Source organism: Lynx canadensis, chromosome D4, assembly GCF_007474595.2.
Source record: "Lynx canadensis isolate LIC74 chromosome D4, mLynCan4.pri.v2, whole genome shotgun sequence".
Lineage (NCBI taxonomy): Eukaryota > Metazoa > Chordata > Mammalia > Carnivora > Felidae > Lynx > Lynx canadensis.
The window spans coordinates 88,003,758-88,024,229 of NC_044315.2; the positions used below are offsets into that span (position 1 = coordinate 88,003,758).

A 20,472-nucleotide genomic window follows, 5' to 3' on the forward strand; every position below is an offset into this window, starting at 1 on the left:
GGACTGGACTGCGGGTGATAGGACAGTTAGCATCCCTGGCCGCCTCCATGCCAGCCACATGAAAATGACCTCCAGACACTGGCAGTGTCCCTTCCCCCTCCCACTGAGAACCATGGGTTCTACCAACTGACCCCGAAAGGGGTATTAAGTGAAAAAAATCAGGTGGCAAAACAGGACCCAGGACGATGCCGTGTAGGAAAGGGGCTTGTGCAGTGTGGTGCTGGGGCCCCGGGCACACCCCGGCCCCGGGGCTGTTCAGAACAGGCCACCGGGGGCCATCCATCATCCAGTAGCAGACGCGTAGGTGAAAGACGTTAAAGGACACTGCGCTCTGTGCCCACGAGAAAACACGTCAGAATGGTTAACGAGGGAGCGAACAGCCGCAGTCCGTGAAGTGCGGGAGAACCGCATCTGCGTGCCTTCTCCCTTGGATCGAAGTCCTTGAAGAGAGATCGGGGTGGCGGGGCCGCGGGGGGATGTTCCTCTGAGCGTGTCTGGGGGCCCCGCGGTTTCTACCTGGAGGATCTGGTGTTTTCTGAGAGTGGAGGGTGCGGGTTGGCGGGGTGCTGGGACCATCCCGCTGACCCTCCCCTCTGCTCCCCCGGCCGGCCCAGCTCAACAAAGCCTTCCAGGCCGAGGAGTCCCCCAGCGTCATCTACTGCATCAGCATGCAGTGGTTCCGGGAGTGGGAAGCCTTTGTCAAGGGCAAGGACAATGGTGAGTGGAGCACTGGCCTGGCACTCCGCCCACCCGCCGGGAGGGCCCTGGGGCTTCAGATCTGTGGGGAGGGCCCCAGGAGGCGGGAGAGGGGGTGCCTGGGGTGGTCGGTGGCTGCCTAGCAGGTTTAGGCTAGTGCCTGCCTCCTGGAGGACTGGAGAGCACGGGTGTTATTCCAGCCCGGCACGCTGGGGTCTCTGTCCCCACCGGGCTAGCCTGCAGGGGCCAGACCACCCAGTGTCCTGGAGCCACGCCTTCTTGCTGTAGTGGGAGAGAAGCCGTCTGGCTCCGCCCCTTCCCTCCCCTTCTCTCCTGTTCTCCCGTCCCTGCTGGTGCCCAGAGGAGGCCGTTCTTTCCTCCTGCCAGGCCTTTTCCTTTGAGGGTTCTCTTGCCCTAAATACTAGCTTTTAGTGGATAGATGGCTTCAAGCTCTTAGGAAAGACAGTGGACACAGTGTCCTCTGACCCCATGACTTACAGAGGCGGAGACAGGCCCCATCACAAGGCAGCTCCCAGAGCCCTCTGCAGTCCCCTGCAGTCAGAAACAGCCGAGCCTGAGCCCTGGCCTGCCTGCGGCCACCCTCACCACCCTCAAGCCCCACACTTGGGCTCCCAGACCGGGGCTTGGGGACCTGGCAGGGCCGGCAGAGCCAGTGGGTTCTGTGAACGGGACATTTGCCTTTCAGGGCATAAGCTCCAGCCAGGACTCCGGGAAAGGGGAGGGAGGGAGGGACCTCACCGCTGTCCAGCCCGTGCCAGGCGGCAAGGTCCCAGGGACACCCCGAGGCCTCCCTAGTGTCGGTGGAGGCAGTCGGGCTTGGCTCTGATGGAGAAACGGGCTCTGGAGCTACAGCCCTACCTCCGGGCCCAGCCTTATTCCTGCCAGCTCTTACCTGGGCTGTTACTTCCCCTGCTTCTGTGACGGCTCTCAGATCAGGTGGTCGAGGCTTCCGTGAGGTTTCGGGAAGGGTGCTTGGCGCGTGGCAGCTGCCGTCCACAGTGAGGGGTCTGAAACTAGCTCGTGGGTCCCTGAAGTCCCCCGTGCGGGCTCCAGGGATGCTACGAGTCCCTTCTGGCTCTCAGACTTCCCCGCACGAGCACGCACCTGCCCCTGGAAGGACGTCACACTGACCCCCTGTGGCCCGGACAGCCTCTCGGGGGCCACAGGTGTTGGAGTGACACCTTGAGAATGGCTCTTACCTGTTGAGAGGCGGGGGGCGGGGGCTGGGGTTTCTTCCCGCTGCTGCAGAGGCCCAGAGGTGCTGAGCCTGAGCTGTTTCTGTTCCAGAGCCCCCCGGGCCCATTGACAACAGCAGGATCGCCCAGGCCAGGGGAAGCGGCCACATTCAACTGAAGCAGGGTGAGTTTCGCCGGCTCCAGCCCTGGCCTTCTGGGCCAGCCGGGCTCCCCCCCCATCCCCGCCCCCCAGCTGCCAGTCACAGTCTTCCCAGGAGCCCCCGCCGCTCACACCCATGCCCTGTGTCGGCCTCCACCTGCCCTTTGTGTGAACCCCATACCTCCGGAAACGGGGCACAGAGATGCACCCTCTGGGGTCCTGAGAGCACAGACGTCCTGCTGGGGCATCCTGGATTTGCATTTCACCGCTTTGCATGGAAACGCATAGTTGCGCTCCCTCCCTTTCGGGGCCTGCACCTCCCGGAGCCCCCACTGCCGAAGACCATGCGTCATCAAGGGAGTGAGGGGGCAGACGTGAGCCCGGCCCCGACCCGGTGCCCTCTTGGGCCCTGCAGGAGCTGACTATGGGCAGATTTCGGAGGAGACCTGGGTCTACCTGAACAACCTGTATGGCGGTGGCCCCGAGATCGCCATCCGACAGAGTGTGGCCCAGCTCCAGGACCCAGAGAGCTTACACGGGGAGCAGAAGATCGAAGCCGAGACCCGGGCAGTGTGACTTGGTGGGCCAGTCTGTAAGTCCCCTCCCTTTCCAGAGACCCTCTCGCGTCCCTGGCGTGTTGGAAGAGTGCGTCCCCGAACACACCTTCCGGGAGGCTGTTGGGAGAAACCCTCCGTGGGCCCTGCCGGGCTGAGTGCCCCAAGTGTCCCCACAGGCCCCTGCCTTCGCCCTCCTCCCGGCAGAGGGCGCGTTTGTACCCCGAAGACGGGCCGGCCACTTTGGAAACCCAGATGTGTAAAGAGGAAGAAAAGTTGTTTCGGTTCAAGCGAGTCGTGCCACAACCGGGAAACGCATCCACCGCGGGCTGTTCAAACGGCCGAGGCTCGGCGACATTCGTTAACTTGGGTGTCCATCCCCGTGTGCCACAAGCGTTGTGTCCCCAACCCGCCCTCCGCTAACTCGGGCCCAGCTTTTGTCCCTGGGGCTCGCAGTCAGGGACCGTGGCCGTCCAGCACCCGGACTCACAGCCCAGAGCTGGGGAGCAGGGTGCCGAGCACGTGAGGTCGGGGTGCGGGGGCCAGCTCCTCCCTGGGCCCCGCTTCGCCCGACTCCGTGGTCACAGACAGGCTCCTGAGTCCCACACTGCTGTCAGCGTTTCTCCTGCACACTAACGACTCTGGACTCACGCGCGATCGGGATCTGGGGTGGGGGTAGGATTTGTCAGTAGAGATGGTTTCTGGAGGCAGCTCCGTCCCTGTGCTGCCCCATGGATTGGCTGGAGCTTGCCCCCACCAGGGAACCGGATGAGACAGAGGTCCCCCGCTGTCACTGTCTCTTGCTGCTCACGCGGCTTCCCTGGGGGCTGGCGCTAGAAAACACAAGCTACCCCTTTCTCCCCGCACTGTTGCGCGCCCGTCGTGGAAGTATGTTCTGGATGCCGAGCGGGGCCACGGCTGGGGCGGTCGGGGTGAGCACGGGGGGCCTGGGTCTTGCTTCCCGCGGCACTGAAGCCCCTGGACGAAGCAGCTGGGGTGGCTGCCCCGGGGCCAGAGGGAGTGGGGGATGGGGAAGGGGTCCTGGAACCGAAGCCCCCACACGCCGTGGCCTTCAGTCTCCGTAGAAGCAGATGTCGGTGGAACTGCCAGGCCGTTCAGGCAGAGCCCCGAGGCTCTCGAAGCTGAAGCTCGCAGCTCGCTCCTGCCGTCTCTACCTGGCTCCTTCCCCACCGAGGCAGCATGTGATCAAAGAACCAGCCGCCGTGGCATCCCTTGACCTTTGTCACAGTCTTCAGAGAGCCGCAGCGGCCACCACCCCTCAGAGCCGGGCGGCCGCACGTCACCCTGGCCGGGACGCACAGATTCCGCGCCAGGTTGTGAGTTCGCCCCGGGTCTGCGCGGCCTCGTTTGTGTCCAGAATGTCATAATAAATACGTATGCGTCCCCCACAGCCCACGCTGTCGTCTGTGCGTCCGCGCGGGGGGTCGGGGGGTTGCGGAGCCGGGGTGATGGGCGTCACCGATAGCTGTGCCAGCGGGGCCTCCGCGTGGCTCTGAACCAGTGTCTGGAAGCCGCAGGAGCGGAAGAGGAAGAGGAGTTTCCCGGCCCCAGAGAAGCAGGGGTGGGGGCCGGGGGGGTGGGGGCGGGTGTCGAGGCCCCGCATCCCACAGGCCGGTTCCCTCCTGGCGCTGCGCCCTGGCCACTCCGAGTAACCCCGCACCGAGCAGGGGCCGCCCTCCCTGGGCCGGGCAAGGCCGCCTCGCAGGGACCTTTCCCTCGGCGCACGGCCGACATTGTGCCGGCGTCACTGCATCGCGGTAGCCGGTGTCCAGCTCCCTGACGTTTAGTGACGCTCGTGTTTTATTTGCCCCACGGTTTGGGGTGGTTTTGTTGCTACTCCCTGGGGTCTGGTGGGGAGAGAAGAATTGGCGGTTTTTATGTGTTAACTTGAAACACACATGCTCGTGAGATCCCCTCACACATGAGTGTGCAGAAGCGTGTTCAGCGCCGAGAACGGTTCCTCGGCGTCACCATCACCGGTCCCCACGGACTGCTGTGGGTCCCTCCTGAGCACGCCTGCCACCTCGCCCCACCCCAGAGGTAGCCCCTGGCCTCGGTGGCCGCGTGCGTCTGTGTCTAAGCAGTATCTTTAGCTTTGCTCGCATTGGAATGCCGTCTACACAGAATTCCCATGGTGCAGATTTCACGACTGGCTTTTCTTGCTTACCTTGGAGGATGAGAGTGAACCAGTTCTGTTGATTCGGAGTTCTGGAGACACTCAGTCACTGGACTACAGGAAGGTGGGGGAGAGATTGGGAGGTACCCCTGGGCCTGAAAATGCTTTACATCTTCCCTCGAAGCACCAGGCTTTGGGACGCTGAGCTGGTTCAGTCCGTTCAGCGTCCGTCTCTTGGTTTCGGCTCAGGTCATGATCTCACGGTTCGTGAGATTGTGCCCCGAGTTAGGCTCTGCGCTGACAGCGTGGAACCTGCCGTCTCCGCCTGTGGATTCTCTCTCTCTCCCTCTCTCTGCCCCTCCCCCGCTTACACACAGGCACTCTCTGTCTCTCTCCAAATAAATAATCTTAAAAAGAAACACCAGGTTTTAAGTGGCTCGGCCAAACTTAAAGGTGCTGGGATCCGGAGACAAAAGAGACTGTGGATGTTCACCCCACGGACTGCGGACTGGGTGGGGACGGGAAGCACCCACGGGGCAGGGCAGCAGGGGAGGCCCCTTCCTGTCTTTCCCTCCTGCCAGCTCCCCCCTGTCGGGCTGCTCGCTTAGGCTGGGACTGGGCCTCACTCCAGCAGCACCTTTTAGAGGAGCCAGAGCCACGGCCCGGCCGGGGAGTGTGCGGACCTGCCGTCCCATCTGCCCATGCTTCTCACGAACCCACATTCGCAAATACAAGGGCAAGGCACGGTCACCCAGGAAGCGTGGCTTCCCACCTTCGTGCTCGTTGCAGTTCCGCACAAACAAGCCTGTGGGTCTCCCCCCACCTCATTTTGAGCCCCACAGAGCCTTGAGGGAAGCCAGTGGTGTTTTGGAATGGGGCCTCCCTCTGGCTGGTTTCCGTGCAGGAGAGGAGCGTCACTGCGGGGAAGGAGCAGGTGCGGGAGAAACGAACGCCCCCAGGGGGAGCTGTGGGAAGGGCAGTCCGAGCTGTGGACCAGGTGCCTTCCGGAAAGCTGTCCCAGGGGCGTGTTAGGATGCTGTCTCCAGCCCTTCCCGGGATCTGACCCCAGTGAGCAGCCTGGTGTCTGGTGAGTGGGAGCCGGCACAGGCTGGCCTGGGGGCAGTGAGAGGGTGTGCACGCTGCCGGGGGCGCCTAACCCCCCCCTCCCCCTGCACCAGGCAGGTTCCTTCCGGGGCCAAAGAGCTGATGAAGAGATCCCTGTGTTTTCTTCCACACCTTAAAAAATAAAAACAATGAGGGGCGCCTGTGTGGCTCCGTCGGTTAAGCGTCCGACTTCGGCTCAGGTCATGATCTCGCGGTCTGTGAGTTCGAGCCCCGCGTCGGGCTCTGTGCTGAGGGCTCGGAGCCTGGAGCCTGCTTCGGATTCTGGGTCTCCCCCCCCCCCCCCCCGTCTCTCGGCCCCTCCCCTGCTCATGCTCTGTCTCTGTCTCTCAATAATAAATGTTTTTTAAAAATGGAAAAAAAAATTAGAAAATACAAACAATGAAATGGATAATAAATCAGGGCCTCGTGGCTGTAAGCTCCCGACACGTCCAAGGTGGCTGCTGAGGGCGGCTTCACAGACTTCACACTTTAATCCCTGGTCTGAGACGGTGCTGGCCACAGGCTTACTGCCTCGGAAAAGAGCAGCGGAGGCCAGGGAGGGAAGGGGAGGCCTCCTCCAGCGGGGGACAGGACTTCCCCGCGGCTCAGGGCACGGGGACGTGCGTCCCAGGAAGCTAGGCTGGCCTCCCTCCTTCAGCCCCGGTTCAGAGCTGGATCTCCAGGCTGTCCCGTGGGGCGGACTCTAGGGATCTCTTTTGCTTTAATAAGAGAGAGAGAGAGAGAGAGAGAGAGAGAGAGACCCTCGAGCCCCCTGGCTCAGCCCACCTCCATCGTATTGCCCGTTACCGGGTCCCCCGCCAGGGGGCGTCCTTCCCCTGACGCGCTGACTCCCTCTCCCGCTAGGGGTCGCCCCCGCCTCTGCGGCCGCGATGCCGGGCCTGGGTGCGGCCGGCGCCGGGGAGGCCGGGGGAGGCCCCCACCGGCCCGGAGAGGCCCGGCCCTGCCCGCGCAGACTCTCGGCCCCAGCGGGGCAGCCTGACCGACGGGTCCGCTGCCTCCTGAGTCAGGAGCTCCGGCTTTAAAGTCCAGTCACACCGGGGCTGGGGGAGGAGGCCAAGGCCCCAGGGAGGGCCGGCCTCTTATTGGTGGCCTCACCTCCCACCCCGCAGCCGCTTGGCGCCTGCGAGGCTGCCCCTGCTCACGCTCCGCGTTGCTGTTTCCCTCCCTCCCGAGAACATGGCTCGGAGGAGCCTTAGGGCCTCAAGAGGTGTGGGCACAAACCGCTGTACCTCCCCCCGCAGAGCCTGGGCCCGGATTCTCTGCGCCGGTAGAGACCCGGCCTCCCGCCGCGCACATCCTGTGCGTGCAGGCCTGGGCCTCCACCCTGCGATGTCGCACGCCATCTGCGGCCCCACAGAAGCCAAACTAGCCAGGGGGTGCGTCCGGGCACTTGCACTTGACACAGCAGAGCGTCAATGAACCAACGGCAAACTTGCCCCATTTTCCCAGCCCCCCCCCCCCCATAGGATCCCTGAAAACCTGTAGCTTCAAGTGCATAAAAAACAAACTTCCTGCTCCTAAGGAGCCTCCCTAGATCCCTGGACTGAATCAACTTGAATCTCTCATCACAATGTCCCCGACAGGCAGCTTTTCCCCCAGCGGGTGGGGGATGGTCAGAGCGAGCCCGGCCCCAGTCTCGATGGCTACCACGGCTACGTGACTCGTCTTGGGTTCACACAGTAAATCAGCGAGGTGCGGACGGGCCCAGCCGCCTCCGCCTCCAGCCCAGGGGCCCTGCCTGCTTCCGTGACCCGGGTCACCCCGCCAGTACAACAAAAACAGTCCCGTGACAACGTAACAGAGGTTATACTTTTATTTAACATTTAAGAGGGTTAACGTATAGTTACAAGGTCAATATAAGCCTTCCAATGGAAGCACTTTATTTGGTTTAATTCCATCTCCAGAGACAAATGGGCAGTTCCAGAACCTTCACAATGGCAATGGGCCGTTACAACACTTGAGATGCCTCCAAAGCTTAGAATTAGTGCCACGCGCACAAATAAACTAAAAAGTTTAAAGGTGCTCAACGTCAGGTTAAAATAGAATTTTGGATCACTCTCTAAATAAGTTTGTTTTTGTTTTTGTTTTTTTAATCATAGAAGAAGCACAAGGAGGCAGAGGCATGAGGAAGTATGAAACCAAGATTTCTGGAAAAATACTTAGCATCGATGTAACTTTTTTTTTTTTTTTTCCACGTTCAGTAAACTTTCTCCTGTAATTACAGATGTCACCAGAAGGCATTAGGGGGCCCCTGTGCTACAGCTCATCTGGCCTGAGCCTCACAGCCTGGAAGCTTCGAGGCGAGCTCCATCAAAATCCAAAGGAAAATCCCATTACGGCTTTCCATACCTTTTTATCCTGCAAAGGAGAAACGGGGTAAATGACAAGTTCCTGTCTTTCGTTTCGTTTTTAGGTCATTGTCAGGGCAGGCTCCTTAAAACTTAGTCATTCTTACGACAACAGTATTCTAGCATCGGCAGGGAAACCACAGGCATCGCGGGTGCGGGGCGGGGAGGCCGGGAAGCAGGTCGGAAATTCCGCGTCTCTACCCTACGTGAACGCGTCCGTAAGAATAGATAGATGAGCTCCCAGTAGGACTCCCAGAGTAAACGATACGTCTCAACTATCACATAATAACTTATTTCCTTTGATGAGCTCGGCCTCACAGCGCAAACCCCACGCTGAACACTGAGAAGTGCTTACGATGCATTCTTTTTTGGACGCAGGTGGTACAGAAGGAAGGAAGGGGGGGAGGGGGAAGGCGCAGGGGGTACAAGATACGAGTATATTCTATATCGGGTTTCACAGACATGAAAAGGACAAATCACTGCAGCTTCTACCGTATCCCCTATGTTGCGAGAAATGAATCTGTTCTGACCCGGGATGTGAAAGATGCAATGCACATGCGTTACCAAGGCTCTCGAATCGATTTAAAAAACCATTAGCGTCTTCTGTGGGGTGGAGAGTGGTCAGCTTGGCCTGGTAAGATTCAGAAGTTCCTGGGGACACCTGGTCACCCGGCGGCTGGAGAAGCCGCCCGTGGAGCCCCCGGGGCCGCCCGGACTAACCGCACACCTGTAGGTTTGCAGGGACGCAGGGGAGCCCCGGCCCCCCCCACCTTCGCCCTTTGGCCGCCTGGCTTCCGGGTCACGTGCCAAGCCAGCCCTCTCGCGAGACTGAGGAGTTGGCCACGGGTGCGCCGCCACCGTGGGGACCGGAGGCCTGCCGCCAACGTAGCAGCCTTGCGACAGCCAGTGGCCGCAGCCTCTCCGGCAGGTGATCATCAAGCCAAGGGCATAGCCCCCTTTAGGGACAGACAGACAGAAGGACAGAGAGACAGAAGGGGGGCGGCTCATGCTCTCTCGCTGGCTCGCCTTTAAACCCGAAGCTACTTGGGTTCACTTGCTCAACCCCGGGCGTTTGCTTGCTGGAAGTTTCTAGTCGCCGAGCCGCTCTGAGGGAGGCGTCTGGTCAACCCCGGTTTGCTGAGAGGAACCATCTTTGGGGCCGCTGGACACAGGCCCAAGCCCTTAGCACCTGCCCGTTTCTGTCCCTGTCCCTGTCCCTTCGGCTCCCAGAAGACACCCTGGTCTTAGATTCGTAAATGTCGAGAAAAATTGAGGAGGTTCGAGGCGACCGCCTAGTTACCGAAAGCCAAACGAGACAAGAAAGAGGCCCGATTTCCTTCTTGGGCTTCGGATGGGGTCTCGTCCACAGACACTCCCAGCCAGTGATTTCTCCCGACTGTTTCTGCACCAGAAAAGAAGGAACGCTGCGCTGCTCTAAGGCATGAGTGGCCACAGGCTACATGGCCTCACTTTGTCCCCAAGGATCCGCAAGGGGCGGGAAACCTCGCTCCAGAGGCAAACGCAGTCCAGTCTCCATGGCCTGCAGAACACGTGAGAACATACAGAAGCCGGAGCCACGGGCAGCACAGGGTCTTTGGTGAGGAAAGCGCTAAAACCCTAAGACGCACATCTCGGAATTCATGAAAAGACGGGAATTTTCGCCCTGCGACCAGTTAACGCCGAGGCGAGACCCTCGTTCGTGAAGCACCAGGGTCCACAGTGCTCATTAACGAGGGAGACGACATGGAAAAGGCGGGTGGATGCAGGCTTTTGTGCGTGGCCCCCGGGCTGGAATAGGACGTCCAGTCCAGACCTTTCCAGGCCACTGAGCACGGGCCCCAGATAAAAACACGTGTGTGCTGAGCGTGCACGGAGGGGGGGGGGGGTGCGCGCGTGCATGCGTGTGCGTGCCCCCGTGGCCACCGTGGACGCTCTCGGGCCATGACATGTTGCAAGGGCCAGTGTTTGGGGCGAGGTGAGGACCCATAACCAGAAAAGGACCACTGAATACTCAACGGACTTGGGACACGGGAACACGTCAGTGACATTCGGGCGCTCAGTCCACCTGGTGCACACCTGGCCTTCCTCGTCCAGATTTTGTTAGTCTCCCGGGCGGGGCGGGGAGGCGACCAGTGGCAAAGTTTTCACGAAAGGCACAGTGTGAACCATGGACGGGCCAGGGTGCTCCAGGTAGACTGAGGGCCGAGGCGGGAGCCCGGGGAGGGGGGGAACACGTGTCTAGCTGCCTTCTGTGGCCCTGTGTGTGGTGGGGACAGGGATAGACCTGCTCCCTGAAGAGGTGGCCGGACTGGGCCACGGAAGGAGCAGGGCCACGAGGGGCATGCTGTCGAAAGAAAAGAAAAAGAAAAAGGCGAGCAGCTACGTGGCGGGGGGCGGGGGGTGCGGGGGGGGGGAATGTCACTTCAGGCTGAGATGTCCAGGGCCACGGTCCAGCCCAGCGCGGGCGCCCAGGCCTGTGGAGACAAGCAGACCGGAGGGTTTCTCCTGGGAAGGCTCCCCGAGGCCTCTAGGAATCTACAACACAAAAAGAAAGAAAAAGACGGTTTAGAGGAAGACAGGCGGTGGGGGGGGGCACTCTGTTTCTCAGAATGCACCACCCGGGAGGGGGGACAGCTTCAGAACAGTGGGGCTGTCACCACAGGGCACGTCTGAGATAAGGAACTTTCACGGTTTCACTTCCCTTTCCCTGGGGAACCCGCCTTTCCTTCAGGGGTGAACAGAGGCCCGCATGGGAGACGCTGCCCCCACCCGCCCCGACCCCCTCTTTCTAAGGGGGGGAAAAAAAATGTGACCAGGTTCCCAGGAGGGCGCGAGGCATTTCAAGGCCCGGTTCTGGATTCTGTCCCCGGCTGACACTCTCTGTGCTTTACAAAAGTGTAAACTCTTGGCGAGAAAAGGAGAACCTGTCACTTTAATGTTGACTCAGCAATAAACAGTGAAAGTTCTTCATCTTGAGGGGGCAGAGGAGGAGAGAGAGAGGCGGATTCTGGAAGCCCTCGGGAGCACACAGGGCAAGAAACAGAGAAGGTGGCATCATTTTAAAGGGTGGGGGCGGGGAAGGGCAGAATTTTTAAAAAGCATTTGGCCGGAAAAGTTCCCCGTTACTGAAGACAAAAGAGTTAAACACCCGTATCACACAGAATAATTTTCTCGGAAAGGTGAAGAATCATTTAAAATACACAACACTGAGAAAAATACGTTTATTAGAGAGGCAGATACGAGGGTACAGCTGAAAGGTGCCAGACAGATTCTTTTCTTTTAGGGTAAGGAGAGCGAGACAATCATGTTGGCCGCATTCAAACAAAACTTACTCAGAGCCCAAGTGTCTACAATAAACTCAAGTGAGGAGGCAGCCGGCAGGGGGACCTAATCCTTCCGGCTTCCCCAGCGGTTACAAAAACAAAAAAGGTCATTAGGCAGCAGAATCACCAATAAAACAAACAGACAAAAGAGTAAAACGGTAAAACAACGAATTCAAGGCATCCTTTTAGTTCTTAGCATCCTTTTAGTTCTTAAATTGCAGTATATACAAATATAGTGGGGGGGGGGGTCGGTGGGGGGGGGGAGGGGATTACGGGCATATTTAACAGAAAGCAATTAAAAAAAAAAAACCAAACCATAAAAGAAGGTAGGTCACAATCCAACGGACCCATTGGACGCTCCTCTAGTCTAAATATGTTGGCAATCATTAAATAGTCACATAGTAGATCACACACACACACACACACACACACACACACAAAGTGCACAGGCACGAAACAGCTGCTTTGAGTTCTGGGCGTCAGGAAGCAGCAGTCCACAGGCTGGGATGGGTTTGCTGGGGGTGGGGGGGGGTGGGGGGTGGGGAAGGGTGTTCTTGGGGGTCCCGACCAGATTTAGAAACCAGGTGGGGAAGACAGGCCCCTACGTATACACTAGTCACCTCTAAGTGTGCCTCTAAAATCAAAGAAAACTTCATGAACAAGCTGAGACTTGTCTTCTCTTGTAGCAGATTAACTGGGCGAGTGGAAACCATCCTGATTCTTTGAGAATCGTTTCGGGATTTCTTCTAACACCCGGTGCTGCGCTGACCGGGTTAAACGGAAGCTACAAAGTGTCACTGTGCTGTCCCCGATCCTGTGGCGGCCTCTGCTAAGGGCCTGGGGCACACAGCTGCAAATCGTGATCATTCATTTACACGCCCAAACCGGCCGCCAGGCCCCCCCGCAAACCAACTGAGCCATCTTCTGAATCAAATCTGCACAACCATAAGGGGGAAAAAACAAAAAAAAAAGAATTCATGCCCTGTCATACTTCCCAAGGGAGGCTTCAAAAGGCTAACGTCTTGGCCATTTTAAGACTTCTTCAATGTTTAATTTGCTTCCCGCAAGCAGTTCATCGTCCGGAAATGAGTCCAGCAGCGGACAGAAAGCTTGGATTTTAGTATCTGGGGTCTCCCGTGCACTTGGGTCTGTGCCTTCTGCTAGAATGTGCAGCAAAAGCACTCCTGTCTCCTGCCAGGTGCTGCCCCCGCCCAGGAGCTGCGGTTGCTTTTCAGATCAGCCTTATTTATTATGAAAAAAAATTTTTTTTTGGTAAAGTCAGCTGTAAATTGACTCGAGCTTATAAAAGGAGCTCACAACGTAAAAACCAGGAGCTGATTTCCCATTTAAAAGTAGGAAAGGCATGAAATGGTTTTCGAAGCCAAATAAAAGGAAAATCTCAACCTGACCCCTTTATTCTGAGCTGGTTCTCTGGGATCTCAGGGTAGATTCTTGAAATGGGGACAAGCACTGGGCTCGGTACCCGTCTACGCATGTGATCAATTTCACTACCCATCTTGCCAATTTAAAAAATGCAAATCCCCATGTGACCCAGATTCCTTTCAAGACGGTGAAACGCTTTATTTTACTCCGGCCATGGTTAATTATACAAAACAAGCAAGCAATTCTCAAACAGTTGTCCGTAAATTCATATTTTGGGTCTTAAAGAATGCCAGGGATTAAAATAAAACAAAACACCTTTGAAAAGTGATTAGCCGGGGTCTGCGTGTAAGAGGCAGCTGGTGGCGAACCAGGTTCTATTTATGGCCCCACGAAGCGTGAGCTGCCTACGGCCCCCGCTTGCCACAAAGTCTCCAACAGAAATGCACCGATTTTTGTTAAGTTATCTGAACAGCACCAGGGCATCTGATGGGCTCGGTCAACCGCAGAGGGAGGATGGCAAAGTCAACCGGTTAATCGTTAACCGAGCTTTTCCGGGTTTCAGTGGGTTGTCTGGGATCACGCAGCCGTGACAGGCTCATCACAAGAAACCAATCGCGATCTTAAACGTGTTTAAGGAAAAAAGACACAACTTCTTAGTACCAACATAGGAATCTCCTCACTCTTTCCTCCAGGAGGGGGAGGTTTTATTTCTGACTTCTTCCAAAGCGGACGACTGCAAGATCGAACTGACCAACTTGCGGAGTTCAACGTGTTAAGTTACAAAACGGAACGTCCTAGGGCAGTTCAACGGGACACAGATGCTACAAACAGGAGGGCTGAGGTCTCACGGCACCCCTCTGACGCGCGTGGACGTTTTAAACTCAGAAACGTCGACTAGAAGCTAGAAGGGCAACTTTGTTTTTCTGGATGCCTACAGGTAACTGCCAGAGGCAGGACTGTTTGTGGATTGCAAATGACAGCATCGTAAGGGGGCAGCTGGAAGCTTTCCACATAATATTTCATTAGCGAGTGAAACTTGATTATCGTCAAAACTAGCCAGGGAAAGCCGGGTGTGAGACGCCTACGTGCCCACCGCGCCCGGCCCAACGACAGCACGCACGCGGGTGTCCTCCAACGAGACTTTGAAGGACTGCCTGTAACCGTCATAGTTGTGGAGCGAGACAACGCCAACTTTTTTTAAGTTTTTTTTTTTTTTTTTTTTAAAGTTGTTATTAAATATAAGTCTTAGCACCTTTGGCATTTTTGTCCAAATAGACTTCGACGTACGAAGTGGGGACATAACCCTCTTCTTCGTTCCTCCGGATGCGGGTCCACCCGTCACCTTTGTCTTCCTCTATAACGTACAGCGTTTCTCCTTCCACTACTGAAATGGTTCCTTCATTCTGCCCTGGGGAAGCAAGATCAGAGTATTTTAGGCTTCCCGCGCCGTCCTGGTGGGGCACACAGGGGAGCCTGGCCGTGAAGAAAGGACAGCCAGCAACAGAGGCACCCACCCCCTCGCCCGTTCCCCTCCAAGGCCTCCTCCCTCGCAGAAGCTTCTAGGCCCTCCCCCCCAAGGCCCTTCTCCAGTTCCTCCAGGGAGAGCCCTCCCCTCCTTCCGGGGAAGCCAGGTGTCTCCCCGGGGAAGGGGAGGGGCGCTCTTTGCGCCGCTCTTCCTCTCTCTTGCGGAGACCAAAGTCCCAAGGCTTTGATGACCCCTTTTCAGACGACATCCCGACTTCTCTTTCTCCCTTTCTGGTTCTTGTCTGGAGCGAAGGTTCCACTTCTCCCTGCGATCTGTGTCCACCTCCCTGTTGCCCTGGCACCTGAACCGCCGGGCTCACGGTTATGTTATTATTACGAATAATAGTACAAATCCCAAACCACGACTTCCTCCTCCTGCCTTCCCACTTCAGGGGGACCCCAGGAAGGCACCCTCGGGACCCCTCTCCGCTTTCGTCCCCCTCTTCGTTCCCCGCTTCCCATCAGCCAGGAGTCTGAGCGGTTGGCTGACCGCGACATCTCGGTGCCCACTCTCGAATCGCGGTCCCCAAGACCATTTGCGGGAGACAGTTGCCAAAGTCTAGCCCCCACGGCTCAAACAGCGTTCTGAGCGCAGACTGTCTGGGGCGCTGTTTACAGGGGGTGCCGTAGGGGTGGGGCCGAGGTGTGGGAAGGAGGCAACATCGGCAACATTTAACCCGGTGCTTTCTTGTCACTATCAACATTTGGTCTGTGGCAAGGGAATCTGTAAGATCCCTTCGTTCCAGGGCTTCCCCAAACCAACCCGAGCTCGGATGGCTTCTTCCACAGCATCCTCATTAGCTTTCTACAGGACATCGTTCTGGCAACGCTAGGCTAGTCTTTCTAACCCTCGTCCCTGTTCTCTGATTGGTCCTGCACATGTGACAGTAAAGATCCTAAGGTATCAACACCCTGCTCAAATGCTTTCAATAGCTCCTCCGTTATTGCCAAGTCAAATCCAAACGCTGCTCTTACCCCCGGCCCCCCGCACAGGTACCACTTTCTCGTCTCAGATTCCCCTATTCCTAAGACCTCTAAGCTCCAGCCGCACGAGCCCATGCTTTCCTTCCCTCCCTCCCTCTGATGTACAGCAGCCTGGAGGGTTCTCTGAGTTCTCTTAAGGATGGGATCTCTCTCACCTTCACCCCCCCCCCCCACAGAGTGATTGATGTCCCCCTGTCACTCTGTACCCCTCTTCTGGTAAATGCTGCAAATGTGTATCTGCTCTCTGATCTCCGGGGGCGGATGCCAAGCCACACCCACCCACATCCCCGCCCCCCGGGGCCTTTCCAAGACAGGGGCTCCAGAAGTACTGGAAAGACAGATGAAAAATCATCATCATCCCACACTGTCTGCTGCAAGTAAACTCCACCAAAGCTGTTCGGTTGTGCGGACCGAAGGGCAAACTATACAGCAGTCAGCCACGTGATGATGACGATGACGACGGCAACTCTGAGCAGAAGGAATCTTCTAGAAAGATCTAGAAGGCTTCAGAAGAAGGTCCGGTCACAGCAGGAGGAGGGACAGCGTGTGCAAGCGGGGAACCCCGTGGGGCCATGTCACCTTCGAACGTGTAGAGGGCTTTGCAAGTCCCGATGGCAGGCAGGGGCTCCTCATCATCAAACTCGTCGTCGAAATCCGTGGCCAGCACCTTCACCTCACTCTCCTGACTCTGCTCCTCCGTGTAACTGCCATCCGGGCTGCTCAAGAAAGCAAAGCACACAGCAACTATAGCGACCGACCCCGGTGAGGGCTCAGACTCTGCCACCGTGCGAGCAACGTGCTTGCACATACACGCCCGCCCCCGCCCCCTGCTAACGAACACCATCTCGGGTCACCTCCCCCCCCTCCCCCCCCCCCGGTCCATCCCCGCCCCACGCGGCATCAGGGACCCGAGTCGTGGCGAAAGGGCGGCTCAGGCCTCACGGGCGCTTTGGTATCAAGAAACCACCTTATGCTCCTTTCCAGCCTCCAGAATCGGGAAGCGAACACAAGCGAGATACTGTACCTCTCGCGGTCCTGAGCGCAGTTGTTGACCGTGGTCGGGTTCTGGGCCTCGTACATTCCGCTCTGGCGCCGGGCCTGATCGCCGCGCGCTGGCAGCCTGCCTTCCACCTCGGCCAGCCAGGCCTGCGAGCAAGAGTGACGAAAGGCCCTGGTCTGAGCTCAGCTCAGGGCCCGACCGTGGAGTCCTACGGCCCCACGCTGGGGTTGCCCGATGGTCACTGAAGCTGAGACTCCAGAAGGACTCCATGGGGGGAGGGGTGGCGACGGGGGGGGGGGGCCCTCCAGTGTATTTGCACTTGGCTGTACCACCGCTTCTAGCTCGCCTCACCTCGGAGACGTAGAAGCAAAGGCACTGAGGCAGCTGTGACAATGGGGCGGAAAGAACACGGGACCGGACCGCGTCACACTCTCGGGCTTTTTGCAAACAGCCGTGTGATTTCAGATGCGTTGCTTCCAGTTCCTTCTGGTTCCAAAATTCTGTGACCTCGAGGTCACACGGGGAAACAGGAGGATCCTGCCCCACGTAAGCAGTGACTCAGTTTGAAAGCCACGCTTCCTTTTTTTTGGGAGTATCACTCTCTTGAATAGGGAAGAAACATGCATATAGGAAATCCAAAGTAGAAAAAATTGCCCTCGGCGACATTTGAAACAGGGTAAGAGAGGGGCGAGAATGAAAGTGATCAGAAAAGGGTATTTCTAGGCTCTAGAAACTCAAAAACAGTACCAACTGATGAATGGGCTCCAGGAAGAATTTTAAAAACGCCCCCCGTTGACTCTTCGTGGCTGCAAATCACCTATTCTGACGGGAACGATCGGTTACTAATGTATCTTTCCGTGTTTTGTAGCCTTCACGTTTGGGGGCAAAAGAAGCCTTTGAGTGCTCCTCTCTCGGTCCTTGAAACATTTATTATTTGTATTTCCCACTCACTTCTGATCTGTGTCTCCTCCCGGTTTTCACAGACATAACCCTTTAATAACGGGGCCTTTGAAAGAACAATAACATATTGGAATTGATTTTTTTTTTAAGTTTTTTTGATTCCCGGCGGTGTTGGACGATTACATTCTTCCAGTTGTTTCCATGACCAACAGAAAACGAAGCAGGATCAACTAAGGGAGGCACTTCTGGGAAAGCACTGTGGATCCCAATACGACTTTGATCGGCATCGGCTTTAGGAGACATAACGGACCGAGGGCGTGCTGAGGGGCAGAACGCTCAGTGCACGACCACTTCCTCTTACGACAACTCGAGACCCACCCCTTGAGACCCACCCCGACACCCCTGGCTGAATCTCCAGACACACTGTGACCGCGCCCCCCCACCCCGCCCCTCCCTCTGTTTCTTTCTTTTTTTTTTTTTTCAACAGAGCTTTTCAACCCCAGCTTTTTCATACCTCAAATTTCTGGGCTTCTAGCCGCAGTTTTTCTATATTTTGGCTGACTTCTGTTAATTTGTGATCCAGGCTGGCTGGGTCTCCCATCTGAGGATTCTTTAGGTAAACATCTTTCATTTTTGTTATGGCATCTCTGGAGGGGGGGGAAAAAACCAAGAATGAGCAGAACACGGTGAAAGGTGAATGTCACGAGCTAAGTGTAGTCTCCTGACGCCCTGGGAACCATGTGAAGGTTAAGCAGGGGAAGATTGGGTAACGTCTGGGTTGGCGGGGAGCATCGGGGCTTGCTTTCCTTCTTTAAAACTCTGTAAGAATTCCGCTACCCAGGCCTGTGTCATCCAGAGACGGTTATTAAAGTCTCAGTCGCCTCTTCTGAATGCTACCTGGTGTCTCCCCATTGCCTTTAGCAGTTGAGAAATGTGAATCGATCCTGACCCCTCCCCTTGCCCCAAACGACAATAAAACCAAAGCAAACCCAGAGATTTCCTTGTTGTCAAAGCGACAACTGCCATCCTGGGTCCTGTGGGGCTATCGTTCACTCGCCCCGAGGAGAAGCACAGTTAACTGCTTTGGAAATTTTCCTACACACCCCTTTCAGCTATTAAGAAACCAGACCCATCCAGTTGGTATCCACGATGGGAGAGCAGCCGAGCCTCAGAGCTGCATACAGCGAGATTCCACCGCCTTCCTGAAATCAGGTGTCGGAGGCCCGCCCACAGCAGCCCGAGTAAGGGATCCCCATGCTTGGGTTATCTCTAGGACCACAGAGCCCTATTAATTTGAACTCTGGCTTCAAGGCACCTTCAGAGGGGGTCAAGATGTTAAAAAGTTTAGGGGCGCCTGGGTGGCTCGGTCGGTTGAGCATCCAACTCTTGATTTCGGCTCAGGCCACGATCTCGCGGTTCGTGAGTTCGAGCCCCGCGTTGGGCTCTGCGCTGACAGCCTGGAGCCTGGAGCCTGCTTCGGATTCTGTGTCTCCCTCTCCCGCGCCCCCAAATAAATACACATTAACAAATTTTTTCAAAAAGACGTTAAAAGCTTAACCCAAGTGACTCTGCGGGTGGTAGCGGGCCAAGTTCAAGGAGCTTCCGTAAAAGACACTCTACACCCATCACACGACATCAGACCAATGAACCAAACCCTATTCTGAGTCGCGGGAAATAGTTTAAATTTCTTTTTTTAATTTTTTTTTTTTTAACATTTATTTATTTTTGAGACAGAGAGACAGAGCATGAACAGGGGAGGGTCAGAGAGAGAGGGAGACACAGAATCTGAAACAGGCTCCAGGCTCTGAGCTGTCAGCACAGAGCCGGACGCAGGGCTCGAACCCATGGACCGCGAGATCATGACCTGAGCCGAAGTCGGACGCTTAACCGACTGAGCCACCCAGGCGCCCCTAAATTTTTTTTTTAATGTCTATTTACTTTTGAGAGAGACAGAGACAGAATGCGAGTGGGTTAGGGGCAGAGAGAGAGGGAGACACAGAATCCGAAGCAGGCTCCAGGCTCCGGACTGTCAGTGCAGAGCCCGACGCGGGGCTCGAACTCACGAGCCGTGAGATCATGACCTGAGCCCACAAATCCTCCCCATGCCTCTACCCAACCCCTCACATCTGAGCGCAGCCGTCCCGCGGCTCCTCTGAGGGTACCCACTGCTCGCTGTCCCTGAGGCCACAGCTTCAGAACAGCCCTCCATCCACCTGCGCTCCCCGCCCCCTCACTTTGTTCCACTTCCTTCTTTTCCATGGCATGTATCACTTTCCAGCATGACATAATTTATCATCATGCATCTCGTTCATCGTCTGTCTCTTCCTACCCGATTAGAAGCTCTTTGAGGAAGCCCTGGGGGCTCCAGCTCTCATTGATTTGGTATCTCCCGCTGGCGGGCCCATACCTGGCACACAGTAGGTGCTCAATAAATGCCGGCGAGATGAATACGGCAAACAAACTGTAGCGTCCACCTGGACGCAATTCCTCTCTTGGCTTTATGGCTACACCGCCAGCTACAGCCCGATTTCTCTGCAAATCTTCTCAAGAGACTTGACGCGATTCACTGCCTCGGATTCTCTTCCTCCTCTCTCTCCTGATCGGTCTCTCCAGAAGCTTAATTTCATTCATCTTTTCAAGGGACCAACTTTTGGATTTGTCGATCCCCTTTGCTGAGGGCATACTTTTTTTTTCCTACGTAACTAATTTACATTCTTTCCTGGCTTCTATTTATCTTTGGTTCCATTTGCTGTGTTTTTTCTAACTTTTTTTTAAATAATTTTTTTAAGTCTATTTATTTATGATTGAGAGAAAGAGAGAGAGAGGGCACAAGCTGGGGAGAGGCAGAGAGAAAGAGGGAGACACAGAATCTAAAGCAGGCTCCAGGCTCTGAGCTGTCAGCGCAGAGCCCGACATGGGGCTCGAACTCACAGACGGTGAGATTGTGACCTGAGCCGAAGTCAGACACGTAACCGACCAAGCCACCCAGGTGCCCCCTTTTCTAACTTCTTGAGATGGATACTTAGCTCACTGATGTTTAGCGTTTTGTTTTTTTTTTAATTTTTAATATGTATCATAAAGCTCTAAGTCTCCTTTTATGAGTATCACCTTAGTGATAGCCCAGTAGCTGATTCGGAGAATG

General features: G+C 56.4%; 2 protein-coding genes across 15 annotated transcripts in view; one reads left to right on the forward strand and one right to left on the reverse strand.

Moving 5' to 3' along the window:
• USP20 (ubiquitin specific peptidase 20) overlaps window positions 1-4,017 on the forward strand; it is a 43,703-nt gene extending 39,686 nt beyond the window's left edge. For all 7 annotated transcript variants that reach the window (XM_030292609.1, XM_030292613.1, XM_030292611.1 and 4 more), the window contains 4 exons: window positions 615-717; window positions 2,005-2,076; window positions 2,468-2,644; window positions 2,786-4,017. In XM_030292609.1, coding sequence (XP_030148469.1) covers window positions 615-717; window positions 2,005-2,076; window positions 2,468-2,628 — 336 coding nt within the window. In that variant the 3' untranslated portion in view covers window positions 2,629-2,644; window positions 2,786-4,017. The remainder of the gene's footprint in view (window positions 1-614; window positions 718-2,004; window positions 2,077-2,467; window positions 2,645-2,785) is intronic.
• Window positions 4,018-7,663: 3,646 nt separating this feature from the next.
• Window positions 7,664-20,472, reverse strand: part of FNBP1 (formin binding protein 1) — a 140,278-nt gene continuing 127,469 nt past the window's right edge. For 4 of the 8 annotated variants that reach the window (XM_030292627.1, XM_030292625.1, XM_030292622.1 and 1 more), the window contains 4 exons: window positions 17,845-17,977; window positions 16,455-16,576; window positions 16,010-16,149; window positions 11,422-14,330 (listed from right to left, as the gene is read on the reverse strand). In XM_030292627.1, coding sequence (XP_030148487.1) covers window positions 14,155-14,330; window positions 16,010-16,149; window positions 16,455-16,576; window positions 17,845-17,977 — 571 coding nt within the window. In that variant the 3' untranslated portion in view covers window positions 11,422-14,154. Of the gene's footprint in view, window positions 10,752-11,421; window positions 14,331-16,009; window positions 16,150-16,454; window positions 16,577-17,844; window positions 17,978-20,472 lie in introns of those variants that run through there. The other 4 variants (XM_030292628.1, XM_030292626.1, XM_030292623.1 and 1 more) reach the window with 2 other exon arrangements.